At 45.0% G+C, this 21443-nt stretch overlaps 1 protein-coding gene across 4 annotated transcripts in view; it reads right to left on the reverse strand.

The window, feature by feature from the left end:
* Positions 1–21443, reverse strand: part of DENND1A (DENN domain containing 1A) — a 1115636-nt gene that overhangs the window by 24003 nt on the left and 1070190 nt on the right. For 2 of the 4 annotated variants that reach the window (XM_069241711.1, XM_069241710.1), the window contains 2 exons: positions 9774–9902; positions 8086–8344 (listed from right to left, as the gene is read on the reverse strand). In XM_069241711.1, the coding sequence (XP_069097812.1) occupies positions 8086–8344; positions 9774–9902 (388 nt within the window). The remainder of the gene's footprint in view (positions 1–8085; positions 8345–9773; positions 9903–21443) is intronic. The other 2 variants (XM_069241713.1, XM_069241712.1) reach the window with 1 other exon arrangement.

Raw genomic sequence — 21443 nt, forward strand, 5'->3', positions numbered from 1 at the left:
TGCATATCCTGTGTATGTAAACATGTTATAATTTGATTATGTGTATCTGGATATGTGTATTTCTTGCACAAATACGTATAATAACTATTTTACCTTAAAATATATACATGCTCTTTAGGCCTGTTTAACAAATGTTTATTTTACTTCAATTACATATATATATACGTATGTGTAGGTAGATATAAAATATGTATATGTTTCTTGGCATGTATATATATATAAATATATATGTGTGTGTATATTAATCTACACTTCACATGGTCATAGGTCATTGCACATTTTCTATATAAGTTGCTTGATTAGATGCTTATGAGTCTGTTTTTATTTTATCTATTACAATAGGTAAATATTATCTTAACTATTTGCCTTACAAGCTTTTTACTATTGAAATATTGAGGAAAGATAAAATACTGTTATAAAAGTACACAAATAAATTAACTTAAAATAATATAACTCTTGAAAACCTGTGTTGATTCGATATAACTTTACATCTCAATATATTATATTCCTTACACATTTATTCCCTTGATTATTTAATCATGTATCTATATATTTACTACTCTAATCCTGCTGTACGGAAGCTTTACTCTGTCTGACCATCACCCTATACCTCTATCAATATACCCTCCATCTCCACTCTCTGACTCATCCCAAACCCCATTCTACTTCTATGATCTCCAAAATAACCCTTCCCAGACTCTTCACTCATCTACTGCTTCTGGCTCACGCCAAATCTCTGTTAACAACTATAATCTCCCAAACAACCCCACTAAATTCTCCCTCATCTCTCCTATGACTCATCCCCAAAACCCATTTAACTTCTATGATCTCCCTAATCCTTTTCTACACAGTCCTCCATCCCAGATCTCATCTTACTACTATGGTTTCCCGATTAACACTTCTGGATTTTTCCCTTCTCTATCCCTCCGTTATTCTATTCAAATCAACTAACAGACTCACATGTCTTCCGCTCAAATTAACTATTACCTCCCTATACTAATACCAATATTGTACTCAGATGTTCCTATACTAATCCACCACTAATTTTTCTGGGTCCCGGAGTAGTGTGCTACTCACCGAAAAGTGTTTCGACACCTCGTCAGGGGTAGTAAGCACTATATAAACAGAATTACAATATTGTACTCCGCATTACCTAAAGATATCCTTCCTGGAGGACATCATACAATTTAACAACATCTTAGTGAAAACCCAAATCTGGTTGTCAGGACACCACCTCAAATTGCAATCTCTGAAACATGAATTCCTGCTCGTCTGCCCCACCCCCACCGCTGCCCCCAAATACAAGAGCATATCAACCACCTGGATGCCCTCAGTTACACACCTGTCATCATCGAATCAACAAAATCCTTCGGGATAACCACAGATAAGAACCTCAACATGCAAGCACACATCAGCTCAGCCACATGCAGTGCATTTCTACACCTCAACTTCCTCAAGAAGGGGGTGGCTTTCATTCTGCCACTAAGATGTAAAATCGCAGTCCAATCCCTAGTCATTTCCAGACTAGACTATGGTACTGCCACCTTATTGGGATTACCAAAATCAGGAACTGCACCTCTCAAGATGAACCTCCATGCTGCAGTCAGACTTACTACAGGAACAAGATGTTTCAACCAGGTCATGCCCTCTCACAAATGTCTCAACTGGTTCCCATTCAAAGTCTGGATCTAGCTGAAGATAGCTTGGTTGATGCACAAAGCCCTGTACTTCAAGGCACCAAGTTCCTAGCATAAAAGCTCATGATCTCATAAAGCAGCCATTCCCTTCGCCGTCCGAGTTCCATCCTACTGAAACCTCATAGTTTCAGAAAAAGAAAACCTACATCCATTCATTCTCAGGATCAACTCCTGGAATATGAAACTCTCTCTCTCAACTGAGATTTGGTCAAACCCATCCACCAGCCTTTTTAAGAAAGAGGTTAAAAGGATGTTACAAAGCAGATTCCTATCTGAAGTGATCTGCTCCAGGACAAAAACTCTGTCTTGGATCACATCTCTTTGAGACTCGTGTTTCTATGGAAACATATCCTCCACATCTCTTCTCATGGGTGGCTTCCTCCTAACAGGGTGTCTCCAAGTGACATCTCTTTTTGAGGCACTTTTCATACACTGGTTGTTTCTGCCAGTGACAATTAACCCCTAATCTCCAACCTTCCTTTGGGACCTATGTGCCTTTCTCATGTGTTCATGCTGCTAAAACAACTTGCATTTACTTTGTCTTTTTGTAACGGAACTACTGCCATACTCGTATTCTTTGTTTACCAGTCCATCTCCTTGCCTCTCTATGTTCTGATCTACCGTCCATCTTTTGTTCTATCTCCCACAAATACCCTTATCTCTCCTCCTCTTCTCTGTGTTGGCTGCCATTTCACTCTTTCCTTCTGTTTAATTTTCTCAGATTGTCTTCAAGTGTATTTATGGTATTCATCACATGTACCATTCTTGTTACTTGTCACTGTTTGGCCCTAAATTGTGCCCATTCAGTTTTCAATATTTATCCATGCTTGTTCACAAACACTGGAATGTGCTCCCACTTCTCATCTTTTCTGTCTCTACATTCATTTCCTTATCTCCTTGAAAAACATGTTTTACCTCCCACAAGTAATTCTTGAATATCTGTAGTATTGCTTCATTCTATCTTATATTACCTTTATGCACCGTTTTAATTAGTTTTTGACAAAGCTTTAGTAATTGTGGTTAATAAATTCATAACATTAAGTGAAATGATTCTGGGTGTGGACGACTGTGAATCACCCATGTGTGGTTTTGGCACTGGCTTGACGGGCGTCACCTTCTGGCTCTACTCAATGAGTCTTGTTCAAACTGGAAAACATCTGCACACCAGAATGAACACCGAACAGCAAGCCTTTATCCCTTGATGACTAACAACAGGGACCTCATCTATTTTCTTTACAAGGAGCACCAAATTAATTTACTTCAAACATTTTTGCCTCATTTGTTTTTATGCCAATTTTTCAGTTCTCCATGACTCTACTGTCTGATATTGTGTCTATCTTTCTTTTATCCTGTGTGTTTTACTTGTTTAAGTTGAGTTTGGTTGTGCTGTTACACATAATGCCTTACCCAGTTTGTAATGAGACTGTCCAAGGGCCAGCAAAGAATCTTTAGAGAAACCTGTTCTCTTCTTTGGACAGGGCAACAGGGCATTCTGTGATAGTTGTTTCCAACAGGGGGGCAGAGGTTAAGAAAGGCAGAATTAGAGCCCAAACTAAAAAGCAAACTCTTAGAAGCAAAGAGGGAGAGAAAAAGAAAGGAAGGGTAGGGAGAGAGGTGAGGTAGAGACAACTAGAAACAGAGAGGTATAAAGGAGGTAATGGCTGGGTAGTTATGGCTAGAGAAAGATAAGTGAGGTAAAGAGACCAAGGTGGTTCAGAAATGGGGAAATTGAGTAGGATGAAGTTACACAGAGAAGCAGAGTTCGAGAGAAATAAAGAGATGAAGGAGTAGATGTAAAGAAAGGTGCAGTCGCAGAGTGAGAAAGGTAAGGAGAGTCAGAGGTATAGAGAAAGAGCAGAGCGGTGCGGAAGGGTGGGAGGAAAGAGAAGCTCGTAGAGAGGGAGAGAATTATGGTTACCCTAATGAGTTTGGAGATGGGACCCTTTCCCTCGCAACACAAGGCCTTTCTTCATCATTCAACCATGTAACTGCATGAAACGGATCAGCATGCCCAGCACTGAAAGCATGAGACCAGAGCCCTTCCCCTACAGCTCCTCGCTCTTGTCTTCGAGCATGGTGCCTGCCCTGGGACAATATGGGAGGAGGACTCGAGGCTTCAGTGAAGTAGAACTGTCTCAAAGAGAGGCATTGAGACCAAGACTGTAGTAGGTGTTCTCTCGAAAACTTAGAAGCCGAGCAGAGCTACCTGCTCGACTCTCTAGCGCAGTGCGTAACAAAGGCCCCTGCCGCCCCTGTGGTGGAGTGGGCGGGCCTGAGATCCAGGGGGGTCCTCAGCAGAGTACATTGTGCAAGGGCTGCAGGCCATCTCTGACTGGGTCCAGGAGAGAGGGGGCGCCCTTCAGGTAATCTGTAGCTGGGGGTGGGGGGGGGGGGGGGGGGGGGGGGACATGTTTTGTTACGCCACTGATCTAGAGCTGTTATAATACATTTCTTGTTACTGGACCCCAAACGTCAGCTAGGGGAAACAGTAAAACAAAACTTCTTCCTATATTGAGAGCTGACACTTCGCTTGCTACATAGCAGATGTGGGACTTATCATGGTCCTCTAAACGTTTTGGAATCTTGAAACTTGCCCTGATAGGCAACAGTATGGAAGAGACAATCTTTGGACCATATTTAATGACTGATACCCTTACATGCATCTGTAACACAGCTTTCTCATACATGAACGATTCAAGTTCATACTGTAGGAGGCTGGACTGGCTTGTAGTGAGTACCAAGGGGTACTTACACCTTGCACCAGGCCCAGGTATCCCTTATTAGTGTATAGGGGTGTCTAGCAGCTTAGGCTGATAGAAAATGGTAGCTTAGCAGAGCAGCTTAGGCTGAACTAGGAGACGAGTGAAGCTCCTACAGTACCACTAGTGTCACTTGCACAATATCATAAGAAAACACAATACACAGATATACTAAAAATAAAGGTACTTTATTTTTATGACAATATGCCAAAGTATCTCAGTGAGTACCCTCAGTATGAGGATAGCAAATATACACAAGATATATGTACACAATACCAAAAATATGCAGTATAGCAATAGAAAACAGTGCAAACAATGTATAGTTACAATAGGATGCAATGGGGACACATAGGGATAGGGGCAACACAAACCATATACTCTGAAAGTGGAATGCGAACCACGAATGGACCCCAAACCTATGTGACCTTGTAGAGGGTCGCTGGGACTGTAAGAAAACAGTGAGGGTTAGAAAAATAGCCCACCCCAAGACCCTGAAAAGTGAGTGCAAAGTGCACTGAAGTTCCCCAAAGAGCACAGAAGTCGTGATAGGGGAATTCTGCAGGAAAGACCAACACCAGCAATGCAACAACGATGGATTTCCAGACTAGAGTACCTGTGGAACAAGGCGACCAAGTCCAAAAGTCACGATCAAGTCGAGAGTGGGCAGATGCCCAGGAAATGCCAGCTGTGGGTGCAAAGAAGCTGCTACTGGACAGTAGAAGCTTAGGATTCTGCAGGAACGACAAGGGCTAGAAACTTTCCCTTTGGAGGATGGATGTCCCACGTCATGAAGAGTCGTGCAGAAGTGTATTCCCGCCGAAAGACCGCAAACAAGCCTTGCTAGCTGCAAAGCTCGCGGTTAGGGTTTTTGGATGCTGCTGTGGCCCAGGAGGGACCAGGATGTCGCCAATTGCGTGAGGGGACAGAGGGGGCGTCCAGCAAGACAAGGAGCCCTCTCAGAAGCAGGCAGCACCCGCAGAAGTGCCAGAACAGGCACTACAAAGTGGAGTGAAACGGTGCTCACCCGAAGTTGCACAAGAGAGTCCCACGCCGCCGGAGGACAACTCAGGAGGTCGTGCAATGCAGGTTAGAGTGCTGTGGACCCAGGCTTGGCTGTGCACAAAGGAAATCCTGGAACAGTGCACAGGAGCCGGAGTAGCTGCAAAAGACGCGGTTCCCAGCAATGCAGTCTGGCGTGGGGAGGCAAGGACTTACCTCCACCAAACTTGGACTGAAGAGTCACTGGACTGTAGGAGTCACTTGGACAGAGTTGCTGAGTTCAAGGGACCTCGCTCGTCGTGCTGAGAGGAGACCCAGAGGACTGGTAATGCAGTTCTTTGGTGCCTGCGGTTGCAGGGGGAAGATTCCGTCGACCCACGGGAGATTTCTTCGGAGCTTCTAGTGCAGAGAGGAGGCAGACTACCCCCACAGCATGCACCACAAGGAAAACAGTCGAGAAGGCGGCAGGATCAGCGCTACAGTGTCGCAGTAGTCGTCTTTGCTACTTTGTTGCAGTTTTGCAGGCTTCCAGCGCGGTCAGCAGTCGATTCCTTGGCAGAAGGTGAAGAGAGAGATGCAGAGGAACTCTGATGAGCTCTTGCATTCGTTATCTAAGGAATTCCCCAGAGCAGAGACCCTAAATAGCCAGAAAATAGGGTTTGGCTACTTAGGAGAGAGGATAGGCTAGCAACACCTGAAGGAGCTTATCAGAAGGAGTCTCTGACGTCACCTGCTGGCCCTGGCCACTCAGAGCAGTCCAGTGTGCCAGCAGCACCTCTGTTTCCAAGATGGCAGAGGTCTGGAGCACACTGGAGGAGCTCTGGGCACCTCCCAGGGGAGGTGCAGGTCAGGGGAGTGGTCACTCCCCTTTCCTTTGTCCAGTTTCGCGCCAGAGCAGGGCTGAGGGGTCCCTGAACCTGTGTAGACTGGCTTATGCAGAAATGGGCACCATCTGTGCCCATGAAAGCATTTCCAGAGGCTGGGGGAGGCTACTCCTCCCCTGCCTTAACACCTTTTTCCAAAGGGAGAGGGTGTAACACCCTCTCTCTGAGGAAGTCCTTTGTTCTGCCTTCCTGGGCCAAGCCTGGCTGGACCCCAGGAGGGCAGAAACCTGTCTGAGGGGTTGTCAGCAGCAGCAGCTGCAGTGAAACCCTTGAAAAGGCAGTTTGGCAGTACCCGGGTCTGTGCTGGAGACCCGTGGGATCACGGGATTGTGCCAACAATGCCAGGATGGCATAGAGGGGGCAATTCCATGATCATAGACATGTTACATGGCCATATTCGGAGTTACCATTGTGAAGCTACACATAGGTAGTGACCTATGTGTAGTGCACGCATGTAATGGTGTCCCCGCACTCACAAAGTCCGGGGAATTTGCCCTGAACTATGTGGGGGAACCTTGGCTAGTGCCAGGGTGCCCACACACTAAGTAACTTAGCACCCAACCTTTACCAGGTAAAGGTTAGACATATAGGTGACTTATAAGTTACTTAAGTGCAGTGGTAAATGGCTGTGAAATAACGTGGACGTTATTTCACTCAGGCTGCAGTGGCAGGCCTGTGTAAGAATTGTCAGAGCTCCCTATGGGTGGCAAAAGAAATGCTGCAGCCCATAGGGGTCCCCTGGAACCCCAATACCCTGGGTACCTCAGTACCATATACTAGGGAATTATAAGGGTGTTCCAGTATGCCAATGTAAATTGGTCACTAGCCTGTTAGTGACAATTTGGAAAGAAAATGAGAGAGCATAACCACTGAGGTTCTGGATAGCAGAGCCTCAGTGAGACAGTTAGTCATAACACAGGTAACACATACAGGGCACACTTATGAGTACTGGGGCCCTGGCTGGCAGGGTCCCAGTGACACATACAACTAAAACAACATATATACAGTGAAATATGGGGGTAACATGCCAGGCAAAATGGTACTTTCCTACACATACGGACTCATCGCTCCAGTTTCTCTGCCTTGAAAAAGTCACTTCATGACGAAACACATGTTGGCTGTTATTGTATGGATTGACTATGGGGAAAAAATGTATTTCCAATGGCCATATATGAAAGAACAAAGTTGTAAAGAACTTCCTTCGACGCGAATAAACCTACGAGGTCACAAGGAGAGAAGATTTTCGTTTCATTTTTGTTTGTTCCTCAACGACTGGTCTTATACTACTTTATTTTTCAGAAAATTACCAAAGATGCTCCATATACTTGTGCTGAGGTGCTGTGGTCTTATGTAAATAGTTTTATGTTGTGTATTGCTGTGATATATACATTCTTGTATTGAGGTAATAAGGCAATCCGGCCACGTATCACCATACCATACTCCCTTCTACGTTACTATTACTACCATTTGTATGTTGATGTTGAAGTAAAATAAAACTAACCACTTGACACTCAAATCTGTGAGCTGAAAAATACCCAGTAATCTCTGTAGCATGTGAAGTGGTCTTTAAGAACAATCTCACTGATAATTACCTTTTAAAATCACAACAAAGACACAACAGAAATGGCTTGGTAAGTCACAATTCCCGATGAGTTGGGTTTCAGAGTCCCCCCACTCCCATGACCACTGAACAATAACTTTGTTACGTTATGCCATTCCATTATTCTAACCAACGCTGATCTGTACCTGGTAGTCGAAGGTACATCGCTCGTCGACATCTCGCGGGGTACGGAGATCCTCTAAACTTTTGGCTTGGCCAATGGTCAGGGGATGCTGGGATGGTGGCACCTCCAGGTGACTGAATATATCTTCAAGCAGATTGACCTCGGTGATCGCTTCCGGTGCAGGGGTCTCCGACGGTACGCAGTCCTCTGGGAATTTTTCGGGGCTAATAATTTCGTCGCCCTCTACGTGTGACTCCTTCAGAGTTCGGTAAGGTTGAGGCCTACATATAAAATATTGACAAACAGAGTTTCACTTTGCTCTGCAATTTAGATTACACACAAGGCTTCAGAAACACAGAAGAGATGTTGGACAAATGTTGTTCAAGAGTGGTATGAGAGGTATGGAGCCTTCATCCCACCCAAGTATGTGAATTAAGAAGTTTGCCGGGACATCTATTTCCTTTGAAAATGATTTATATCAGAGGCTGTCTATATTTTCTGCCCTACTTTGAAAACACCACCACAAAAACAAGTTTTATGAAAATAAGGAAACAGCAATGTGTATGGAGGGCAAATCTTGTATACAGAGTAAATGGTGTCGCAAGACAAATATATCTAACACCTGATCTTCTAGGTTCAGTTTCTCATATTTCCCAAGATTTTCAGCACAATTCAAATTTTATTTCTTGAGATTTAATTAGAATTGTACATTGCTTCTAAAAGAAAATGCAAAACCACTTCAGTGCTATTGTACTTCAATACATGACAAGATTTATTTTCAATTGTGGTACGCTCAAAATGTTTTCACAATTTTTAGTTCACAATTATACGCATTTTACATATTCCCAATCACTGGTATGTATTCTTGTATCTGTCCCTCTGCCAGTGAGTGTTCATGTCACAGAGGCCTGGTGGGGTCAACGGAAATGGGGTGCACTTGCATGACAGGTCACTTAAATAGCATGTTTCACAAAAAATTTAATAATGTTGGTATGCAAAAATTAACTTGCTTTTTAAAGTCAGAACTGGAAAATTATGTAGTGCATACTTTCCACCCACTAACATTGACACAAAGTGACACCATACTGTGGGTCAGATACTTTTTTAATTACTTCTAATTACTAAGTGCCTTAAAAATGTTAGTGCATTAACTGGACTTCAACAGTTCCATTTGCACGTTGTTCTAGTTTTGTAAATCATTTGAGTAAGGTAGATATCACTCCCATCATAGGGCTCTATTGTGAGTCATAGTGGGTGGTAATTCTGCTGGAAATACCACTAAACACCTGGATTACACCAGGTAACACCACTCGTCTCTGTGAACACAGATTCCACTTGCTGAAAGTGGGTGGAATTGGTGTACGGAAAAGGGGCCTGGGTTTCAAAAATAAAATGCCGTAAAGGGCCTGATAACTCGAGACCCTTGTGTTATTCCCCATTCTGGCCTGACACTCACAACTGCAAGGTACAAGGTCGGGAATACTGTCCAGAGATGGTAATCCCAGAACCAGCATTCCCATCCCTAAGTACTGTGCAACTCTGGCACCTGGGACTGGAGCTCTCCAAGCAGGACACGGCATTGCTGCTGCGCCTCAGTAAAGGTGCCTTGGGAACGCACTCCTAACGAGAAAGATGGTTCATATAGTCCCAGACAAAGCATGCATCAACAACATCAAAACATGAGAACGTCTGGAGAGAAAAAGAATAGACCATTCAAAGGGAGCAGAGAGGAGGAAGTTTTCAGAGAAGCCAGAGACAGATTCATCTTCACGTTGAAATTCATCATCTGAAGAGTCCTCAGAAAGGAAGACAGTATAGTGGCGAGTGGGTCTTACAATGCTGAGGAAAAGAAGAGAGAAGCAGGTTAGGATGTGAGCATCTCTCAGGTGGGACACTTCTAGGATGCACACTCCAAGCAATACAATTACACACACAAACGGTCAGCAGAGACCAAGGCACATTGAGGGACCTGGTCGATCGTTCACTTTTATCTTTCAAGAAAAAATATGTTGGAAAATTACTTTTTTTGCAGTTTTAATAACATCCATGTCAACTGTGTATTCTGAGCATTTTTCACCAAACTGTGAAGCAAAACATGAGACTCCATCACTTCACATGGTACATCTGGGAATCAATGTGCCTTTCCATCCTTCTGGAGATCCTTTTGTTGAACAATGAACTAACAGTGTAGATTCATTCAAACTTTTCACCCATGGCATTAAGTTTTTCAGAGTTATGGTCATAAAAACCACTGGAAGCACACGGCACCAAGGGACAATCCTCAATGGAAAGAAACTACGTTTGAGGTTTATGCGGAGGTGGTGATGTCAACAATAACTGGCCAGCTGCTGTGGTGTTTAGTGTTTATATGTCGAAAATGATATTCCTTATCTATTGCCCCTAATACCCAGTTTCACAGCTTTAGTGGATGAGGGGACTGGGACACATGTACATGCACTTACTTGCAGAGACTCACACAATTTGATAAAGGAAGAAGCTTTGGTTGGATCTTAGAAGTCTGTAACACTGGTCAAAAGTCAGCAAGTGAAACACTAGAATGTATCACATTTGTACATAGATTCTTCTTACATAGGTGGATCTCCAAGGCTTTTCCATATGAAAGAAAGTCTGAAATGAGGGCCACTGAGAAACACAAGACATTCCAACTTTATTGACTACGGGATGGCTACGGTGCCAAGAGACTACCAGACATCCACAGAGCTGGAAGATGGAGTCTGGCCCTGTGACAAAGACCCATTCAATGTCACAGTCAAGTTATATCCCAAAAAGTAAATTTGATACAGGGAGGGTGCAATATTGTGGGCATTCTGGAATCTTCAGCAAGCCAGAAGCAACATTTAAATAAATAGAAGCCCTCAATCTCTTTTGTGTTCTATATGTGCGTGTACTATGTGATCACTGCAGAACTGAACACCAGAGCTGCCACAAGGCACTTCTATACATTGTTCATTAAATATACATTTACTTTCTCCAATATTGATTGGACTATTAAGTTACCTCGATTGAAGCTGACCACTGTTACCCTTACAGACATTAACCCAGGTTCCTACTAGGTGAGTTGGGTTGGCCATGGTCCTATTACTATCACTTCCTATGATGTCATCAAATATGCTGATTTCTTTAATACTTATGAATTGTCAAACTTTGGAAGCTCTGTCCTATAGCTAAAATCAGGAGCATTTCAATGCTACTCAGTTGTAGCTGAACAAGTTCATCTTCGGCACTGAAAAAGTTATTAAAGCGACATTAATTTCAACCATTTAGATGAGTTTACAAAGTTATCGTTTTTTCTTAATGGTTCGTTTCCAGGGTATATTTAAGAGGTATTATTATAACAGAGACCTAGCCAATCAAATATAATTATAATTAAAATATATTTTTTGATTTATAATTATATTTGAGTGCCTAGGTCTCTGTTATAATGATTTGTTTATCTGTGGTTTCACAGAGTTGGAGGTAGGGAAGATTCCTCCTGGACCGGGAGCACCAATTTTTACTCTAAAGGGGATTGTTGGGAGCGCTTCTTTCCCCCTAATGTTTCTTCCCTTTTGTGACAGTATATTTAAGAGGACCTAAAAGCTCAGCCAGGGATGGACCATTCTACGAGGAGTGCTACCACTCTACAACAGGCATCAACACAAAAGTAGGACTATTAAACATGAATAATATAATTCAGGCATACTTACAAAGGATCTCTGCCTCCTCCCCCTTCATTGTCTCTACAGTTTAGTGCATGAATTACATACACTGCATTCTGATACCTAAACTGATTTCTAACAAACACATTGGAATTTTGAGCACCTCATCTTAAACGAGTGAAAACACACAAACAGTAATTTAAAGTTATGTGTTGTAATGTAACATTTGATGTAGATCTTCACGTTGTGATAGAGTTCAAAAAAACTTTAAACTTCTTTAAATATAACGTCAGGGAAGGGTCCACAGGGCTTGTGTTCTGGATGCCTCCCCTAGTGGTGCATAAGGAGTGGGACCACGGGCATCCACATGGAGGAAGGTTAGGGGGGATTGACTGCACCAGTAGAGCCGCGGCCCCCACCAAAAACAGTGACGCCCATGAGTGGGACGCATACCCAGATATAATGCTGCTATCCACAGAGTCCATGCTCTAGGGAAGATGGGAAGGAGACAAGAATGAGCACCACGGGAAGGGATGGGACAAAGGAAAGAGGGACAGGGTCCTGAGGACCATGGGCAACCCTAGGGCAGATGGTTATAACTAGTGCTCTAGATTAACGGTACAATCTAGGGTTGGAAAGACAGGAGAACAAGCACCATGGAATTTAATGGAACACAGGCGGAGGACCAAGGCGTACATAGGGAACAAGTTACCGGAAGGACGGTAGCCCAAATCAAAATAGGCAGTGATGGGTGAGAAGGAGGCATGGATGGAGAACCATGAAGGGACAGGTGGCCGGATAGGACAGGGGTTAGGAGTAGTGGGCATTCAGCTATCAACCAGAGTCGTGATAAATTGTTTGATGTTGCAGTATAAATCTATCCAGTAGCTGCTGGGAAGAATTGCTGCCTGCCTCCCCCGAGCTGACAAAAGTGTAGGTAGGTGAGGGAGCCCATGCCACCGCTCACTGCTGTATGGCCACCAACAACACAACCTGAGCACTCAACAGACTACTTCCTTCTCTGACCTGTGTACTGTTGGCCTGACCATTGCTTCAGCTCATAGTCGCCGACAAAGAAAGTGATCTATGAAGAAGCGTCAGCTTCTACTCTCGTATTCAGTAATCAATCAATCAGTCAAGGAATTTGTAAAGCGCACTACTCACCTCTGAGGGTCTCAAGACGTTGAGGGTGGGGAGGGGGCGCTGCGACTTCTCGAACAGCCAGGTCTTGAGCAGTCTCCTGAAGGTGAGGAGGTCTTTGGTCTGACGCAGGTGGGTGGGAAGAGTGTTCCACGTCTTGCCGGCGAGGTGCGAGAATGATCTGCCACCGGTTGAATTTATGCGGATGTCTGGGACGGTTTTGAGGTCGGCGGAGCGGAGTTGACGGGTCGGGTGTAGAAGGAGAGACGTCTGTTGGGGTATTCTGGTCCAGTGTTGTGCAGGGCTTTGTGAGCGTGTGTGAGGAGTTTGAAGGTGATTCTCTTGTTGACGGGGAGCCAGTGCAGGTCTCTCAGATGGCCTGTGATGTGGCAGTGGCGGGGGATGTCCAGGATGAGACGTGCGGCGGCGTTCTGGATGCGTTGCGAACCTCCTACTCCCAGATGGCACAGGATCAGTCTGCATAAGGAGACTCGCTAGGCCACGCTTATGCTGAATGGTCACTTCACCTTGAATAAAACGCGAAGGAAGCACTCCTTTCAGCCAAGTAAACTCCTAGCAGCTGTATCCAACTGCCGCTGTATTGTCTCTTTTTTGCATTACAAATGTAATAGTTTCCTTTCGGTGTCATTAAACAGTGTAACAAGAAGAGAAAAAAATGTGTTAAAATTCAAAAGGGTTAACTGCTGAGAAGGTCTTTTGATATAAAAAGTGCATCAGACGTATAACAGCAGGGGGTTGGATATGATGGCAAACTCTAGTCCCCCCTACGCCCAAAACTCCTAACTCCACTGCCATCACTCAAAAAATATGAGCGTTATTCATGGAAAACCCACAATAGACAATACTTTCCTTCAGTGATTAATTTGTAAATAAAAAGGTGCTGTGCCCAAAGCCTTCCTCTTAAACACGCGGCTGCTGCAATTAACTGTGTGAACACGGAGGCAGCGTAATCCTGAAGCCATCTCGGGCCTCTTCAATCCATATAAAGCCACTCCCTGCCCCTTCAGCTCACTCTTGCAGCTTTCTACTTTCTCCCATTGTGACGCTTTTTGTTTTTCTCTTCCTCCCTCTTTCCCATATGTATCTTTTGCTCACAGTTGCTTGAGGCAGAAGAATAAGCCCCGGCCCTCAAAAATAAGTGCCTTGCTCAACACCGGAAACAACAAGCACACATTAAGCACTGCTTTCCTTGTGTGTACCATTCTGCGTTTTTACAAAAGTATGGTCTTCTCGCCTCCACATGACAATTGCACTTACATGATGCGACTGGTGAATGAAAGATTGCTTGCACCGGAAATGCATGTTATGCTGTCTGATTACTGGCCACGAAAATCCATGAAATATGTTTTATAAGAACGGTCACAGGTGTGAAAACACAACGTCAATCAATTTCACAAGGAAAAACGTTTCTAAACGTCAGACGCACATACGCAGGTTGTTCGAAATAGGCGTCATTTATTTTGAGGGGAGTTAGAAATGTATAATGGACGAGTTGAAATCTCTTTGGAGCCTGGATCCTCCTCACCCATCAACAGCTCAGGAACTGTGCTCAGAATTTGCACGTGACCGTGGCCCCTGGATGAGAATCAGCATCCACGGCCTCTTCCTACGTCACTACTGTCTGTCCCCTTATAAATTCCCTGAAACTCTCCCCAGAACCGACACAGGTGAGGTTCTCAAACTGTCCCTCCGTGGACGAAACGGGGATAAGAATTCGTGGTCTTGGGGAAATGGTTCTTATCACAGATTCACAAACAGTTTCGGGCCCACGTGGGGGGTGGGGGTTGGGGGGTGAGATAGAGGTCGTGGTGCACAAGGTGGGAGAACAAGGTGCCTGCGGTGTTGCGGAGGACATTCGGTTCAGAGCTCATGCTGCACCCTTCGTGAGCACCTAAGATGTGTCTCACCAACTGCAGAACGCGCGCGCGCAAACGGGTGAACTTCTGCCACACTGACTGCCCAAGACAAACCACAAATGTTCACGTGTACCAGCAAAGTAGAACTTTCAACAAATAAACGACGACATAGAAAAAAATAAAGTAACCAAAAAAAATCATCTCATTAAGCTGCTGCAGGAGCTGTGACGGACCACCCTCCCCTCCCCAGCAGCTGGGAGCCCCCGCACAAAGAGATGTCTGCAAGGAGACAGGTCTCAGGCTCCCTGTCGAGGACGCCGCTGTTGCTGGAAGTGGGGAGATGCGGAACCCCCTCTCCCTGTCTGCCCCCTCCCACAGGTCACGGCCGCGACCCCCATCATGCCCACCCGCGTGACGGCCTCCCGCCTAATCCCCCGACCGACTCGGCGTGTCGATACTCGCTGATCTCGTCCTAAGGTTTAGTTGAACATGTCCTCGGTTAGCACCGGCGCGTGACAGCGCTGACAGCCGCGGCTGCTGCTCTTTAAATACCATGTCAGTGGCGCGGGGCGCGGAAGCCGCGGGGCGCGCGCGCGGAGCCGCGGAGGCGCTGCCACGCTCGGGGCGCCTTGCTTTTTAATGAGCGGGATCCGCATCCGCGGAGCCCGCCGCGTGTCAGGCGCGTGGACAAGTCGGCCTCGCGGTGGCCACGGACGAGGCGCTGACAAATGTGCACATTTCCAATTTAATTGACACTCAAATGTACTTGAGGTTTTTCCTGCTGCTGTTAAATATATCATTGTTCGCTGCTTTTCATGCATTGCGGCACTTGGAGTCAAAATGAATCTTTGGAGGAGGAATTTTGAAATATTCATTTGGGGGTATAAGAAAAAAAAATGTGTTGATGTAAATGCTATTTCAAAATGCTGGGTTGCTTTACGATAATCACATTTTATCAGTTTTTGACGTCAGGTGATCCATTTTTTGCACTGCCCTATGCAGGCTGGGTAATGGGTTAGAATTAAACGGCTTTGAATCGAACATTTCTAGAAACCTGTCAAACGATGTGCTGGTGTGTCTTACAATATCTGTAGATGATGTCCCATGCGTGATAAGAAGCGCCCCAGGCGGAGCCCACAAATGTCATTCGTCACCTTCCAGGCATTATTTGCATGGCTGCGGACTTCACGCGAGCACTGATGTCCGCCTTCCTCAGGAGCACGGCCGGTCCCTCCTTTCCAGGATCTACATACTAAATTTGTCTAGTTAGACTGACAGCGTGGATGGAAACTCCACACTGGCGTGCCGCAGGGGCGCCCAGCGAGGGTTCCCCGGGTCAGATTTGTTAGAATCTCAAAGGCATAATGAACAAAACTCATTGGAATTCAATTTATGGGATTAAAATGAAGGATAGGGCAGATTTGCATTTGCTTTGCTAGGCTCGGATTTCAGATTGCTTGTCGAGAACTTGAGCACAAAGGTAGGTAGTCTTTCTTTTATTTTCTATACAAAAAGTGCTATTTGCTGTGGCCTTCAAAAAGGTCAACTGGCGCTTTCAGTTATGTTCATGAAGCTGCCATGGGTTTTGAATATTTTAATTAAAAAAGGAAATCTAATCAATTTAGCGATATGGAAATTTAGTGAGGTTCGCCTGTCGTTTCAACATACAAAACCGAAGCGAAAATTTGTGGCTGACAGGAAATGGAAATGATGGCAGTATTTTTGTGTGATAAAAAACATTGCTGTCCCTGCCTGGAAAACAGATTTTCCTGGAATCGAAATTTAAGAACAAGCTCAGTGAAAACTGCTATCCACGCAGGGGTTGATTCAAAAACAGGATAATCTCGTTTGCTCTGAAGTATCCCAAATTTGCTCCAGCAGAACTGGAAATGGGGAAACCACAACTTTACAACGCACAATAAGCACTTCTGTACATTGTTGCATATTTGTGAACTGGCATATTAGGGTGAGAAGTTCTAGTCGCCCTTATGTAATTTCACAACAATTCAGGGTTCGCACACATCAACGCAAGCTGGGGTTCATTGGGACACTTGTGTTCCGCGCAGGCTGCTTCTAGAACTGCGCGCATGATCTGCCCAACAGCACTATATTCATTTGAAGAACCCCCAGGACAAATAAATAAGACCGTCCTACTGCAATGCAATTGATCAGAATATTAAGATCTATTCACTGAATTTGGAGCCATAGAGGGCATAGACAGGCACCTGATGTTCCTGTCAAACCTCCACCAATGACACTGATAACCTCAAGGTATGCAGCAACAAGGTATACCAACAGCTCTTTAATTCTGGCATAGCCATGCTCTCTGTGTATCTGCCCCGCAGAAGGATCATATACATGCACTGCAATCACAGACAGGGAGCGGAGTTTTAACTGTACGGTGGGAAGGACTGACTAAATCATGTTTATTGTTGCACATTGCAGACCAAAGTGAAGATTCTTGTTAGAAAATTCTAACTTTTCATTGAAACATTCAGTTTAAAACAAATCGAGAGAAGCCTTTAGTTCGAAATTCTATAAAATCTATGGGGAAAAACATTTAGGGTCTGATATTATAAGCTATGTTGCAGTTGCAAAGCCAGTGATTTTGTGCACAGGGTTTGCAATTTAAATACACCTTTATTAAAACTAGAAATGTAATAGAGGGAAAATGGGCAGAGTCATTCTGATTGTGAGAAGGTCTTTCTGGATTCTAAAAGGGATTTTGCAAATCTGTCTGAATTGCACAATCAGGGGCATCCTCCTCCTACCTGTGACTTGGAAAGGAATGAATTAATACTTTGTGACTGCAAAGGGGGTCAGGTACCGACGCTTCAAATGGTGGTGTCGGATTCGCAAAGGAGTATCTGTCACCATTGCACCATCCAATAAACATAGGTTGCTTAAAAAAAAAAAAGTGGAGTGCTTAACAAAAAATAAAAAGTAGTGCTGAACAATAAGCAGTGGAAACACAAAAGTAAAGAGGTTCTGCTTTAGGAGCGGAACACACACAAGAAGAGGAAGAAATGCACAAACAAACTAAATAAAATAATGCGAGCAAGGGAGGGTGACACTAAAGCCAAACAAGCATTTGCAATGCAATGGGTCTCGTGTTTGCGCAAGTTAGAGCTTTTGGTGTTGTAAATTCCTAACTGGACTTTTCTTGCCAAATAAATTGAAAATGAAAAGTAAAACAGTTGACGTAAACGAGCCGATTCAAAGCATCACGGCCGTCATAAGCACAAAGGACAGACACAAAAGGAAAAAGAAGCTTGCTCGGAGTCAAACGTATCGGCAGTCGTGCAATTATCCATGTAACTGGGTTAATGTCCATGGCGGTAACAAAACAGCCCCACGGAGGGAAAAACGTGCATTAACCAATGATAACAAAGGATTTTTGAAAGGCAAACCCACGAATGAGTGAAAGTGATGGCTGTAAGGTGGGCATGGTTACCAGCCCAAAATTCTTACGTCAAAGCGCTTGTGGTTGCCATAAAAATGGTAAGCAAAGGCAAGCTCTAAGTCCACTATAAGCTGATAATGCATATTTTCTCAATTAGCCAGGTTGTGCTGTCTGGTAGGCGAGCCCTAAAAATGCCCATTTTGCGTCTATTTTAGGAACGTGGGGCTAAATTCATCCTAAGGCTGCAGGGATATACTGTCCTATGGAAACGCCGGGTCTGGAGCCCGTAGGGGTGGCCACAGATACCAGTACGGGACACCAGCTCAGATATACCAGTACAGTTAAGGCGAGATAGCTATTCCTGGACTCTGAACATACAACCATTAGAGGCCCAGCACGAAACTGCTGCTAAAGGGGCAGGTTTCCAACAAAGGTTTTTTATAGTGACCATGAGTAATACAATTAAATGTTCAAACTGCATGTCCAACCTTTTGATCTGGTTTGTAAATGGGTCACCATCGCAGTAAGAAGCACACCCTGCATTGATCACGGATTGCCCTCTTACTGAATTGCCCCTTTCTCCTTGTGCCTTAAGTTTAGTCATTTGAAAGTTCAGGACGGTCCATGTCGGTGATCTTATCCGTACAGGAAACTTCTTAGATTCGAAGCTTGGCCAGACCGGAAGCTGTATGCTTTAAAGCCAATCAAAAGACTCGTAGGGATGCAACTGCCATTGACCCTGCTTAGGATAAATCCTGATTGGCCAAGTTTTCTCTGAGCTTCGCCAATCACTTGCTTGTGCCATGAAGCAAATACATATTGGATAACATAAGTGCAAACTATGTCAGGAGCCGGGTGCGTGTGTGTGTGTGTTGGGGGGGGGGGGGGGTATCCCTCGAATGGCCTGGCTCAGCACTTCGACGACGCCACACCCTCAAACGCCTTTCTTGTTACATACACAACACCCGGAACTGAGCTCACCCTGTTCCAGTCCCCTGCCCCTCCCTAGGAGGCCCTGGTTGGCACCATCTGCCCGGGGCTGCGCTGTATTCCTGCAGCTCTCTGTTATTTCTAAACTGTGCCCCACAGCTTGCACGCAGTGCACGGGGCCCCCTCTGCTGGGGGGAGCGGAGCTGTAAATGAAGATGACTGAATGAACAGTGCTGATGTGGGGCGGGCGGAAAGGTGTTACCAGCCCCTGGCCTCGCCAACACCTGCCAGGCTGGCAATTATTCGCCTCCCCGGTGCCAGCTCACTGGCGCGGAGTGAGGTTTTAATGTTCCGCCAAGCCGGGCGGAAGAGCCGTCCGCTGGGGCCGGTGAAACACGCCAGATGTTCGGCATTTGATAGTAGGAGAGAAAAACATCAACTTCTGTTGTTACATAGATGGGCATTAATTGAAAATGTGACAGCGCCGCGCGGGCGCGCACGTGAGCTGCAAACCTCAGAGGTTCACCCGTATTATTCCACTGCATCGAAGGCAAGGAGCGCAGACCTTATATGCAAAGTTATAAACATATTATGTTCCAAACAATTTTATACACGAGTTGGGCATTTTTAATTAATGTGCCTTTTTAGTGTCTTTCATTAAGAACTGATTCTTTCTTCAACATATTTTAAAAGACAAAAGCTCGGGATTAGGACAGATTCATCTCTTGTACTGATGTCCAGTGGTGGCTCGGGGGGAGTCGGGGGACACCACGCGCCAGATATCCAGGACGTGCACTCAAGATACATTTGCATAAGGTTAACCTCGTAAGACTGGGCTAGGTAGTCAGTGCTAGAGGGGCGTGGATCTGTCCACCCCCCACAAACTTTACACACAACGTTTCCATTGTGTCCATCGCGGAACACAGGGCGCCCCCTAGACTGCTGAACCCCTAAGTGAGGGAACCCTTGAGTTTTGTTCCTTTTAATATGTCTAATCATGATGGATGAGGCCAACCCCATCGCTACCGCCGCCTCGTACTAGCAAAACCCAGGAGGGTTCTGCAAAGGGACACTTCTGGTTGGAGCTCCTCTAAGGTTTCTGAGAAACTCAGCACATTCCATCCAGTTTTGAGGACTTAACCCACTGCCCCCTTTACAGAAAAACCTTGAAAAGTGATCAGCTCAAGAAAGCCTACAAGGGTTAACGCCTCAACATCCGATACACACCTGAACATGAACAAAGGTTTGCAGAGGCAGAGTAAAGGCAGGATCTGTTTCAGGTGCAGAACTTCTGCCCGAAGAAGGGAACTATCTTGTCTTGTGAGCTAACATTTAAAAATAGGTGTTAAACCAATAAAGGGGATATCTCTGCAACATGGCAGATGTTTTTTATTTTTTAGCTCGTTCAGGAAAAACCGTTCCTCGTCACTGCACGCAATGTCCAGCGAATCTCAGAGGCGTGCGCTAGCAACTACACTTGGAGTGAGCACAACCTCCCTTCTTGTTTGGGTCAAACTTTAACTGCCAGTCGAACTAACCTGCAACTTCCTGTCTGAACTTTGATCATCCTTCCCATTTACTCCTCAGTCTTCAGTCTGTGAGGATGGGAGAGGGACACAGTGGCTCTACAAAGACAAAATACAACACATTGGTGGCCCATTTGATATATGGTAGAGTTCTGTGGTTGCCCACTGATGTCACTTTAACAAAGCATTACTGACTAATTTATAGGGACACCAACCAATTTATTTTCCTCATCTAGGACGAGGAGCCACCCTGTGCATGTAACTAGTATCTGAAACAACTAACAACAACATTTTTTCTGCCGCCTTTGCCATCCCCGACATTAATGGCTGCCTGGTGGAGAAGCTGCGAAAAGATTATTTTATGACAATGTACTTGACTGATGCCAGTTCAAAAGGCGGTGGATGCCTGACTGCTAAAACCCATCACCAAAAACAGCAGCCCCATGACTGTCAGCATGTAGTGCCAAAACAGAGCTGCTGCACACTTACCAACAGCTACTGCTATGAAAGCATATGATTGCAAAAAATCTATGCCTGATTAACAGCATCTGGTTCCAACAGGCCCAGTTACCTGATTGCCAGCACTTGGTTCCAAAGACAGCTGAAACCTGATTGGCAACACCTGGTTCCATCAGGGCCTGTCACCTGATTGCCAATACATGGTTCCAAAGATTGCTGACACCTAATTGCTATCATTCAGTTCCAACAGAGGCTGTCACCTAATTGATAGCACATGGTTCCAAAGACTGTTGAAACCTGATTTGCAACATCTGGTTCCTAGGGAAATCCATCACTACAAACTGACTTGCAACCCATAAATCCAGATGTTCATGGTGGCCAGTGCA

Source organism: Pleurodeles waltl, chromosome 6, assembly GCF_031143425.1.
Source record: "Pleurodeles waltl isolate 20211129_DDA chromosome 6, aPleWal1.hap1.20221129, whole genome shotgun sequence".
NCBI lineage: Eukaryota > Metazoa > Chordata > Amphibia > Caudata > Salamandridae > Pleurodeles > Pleurodeles waltl.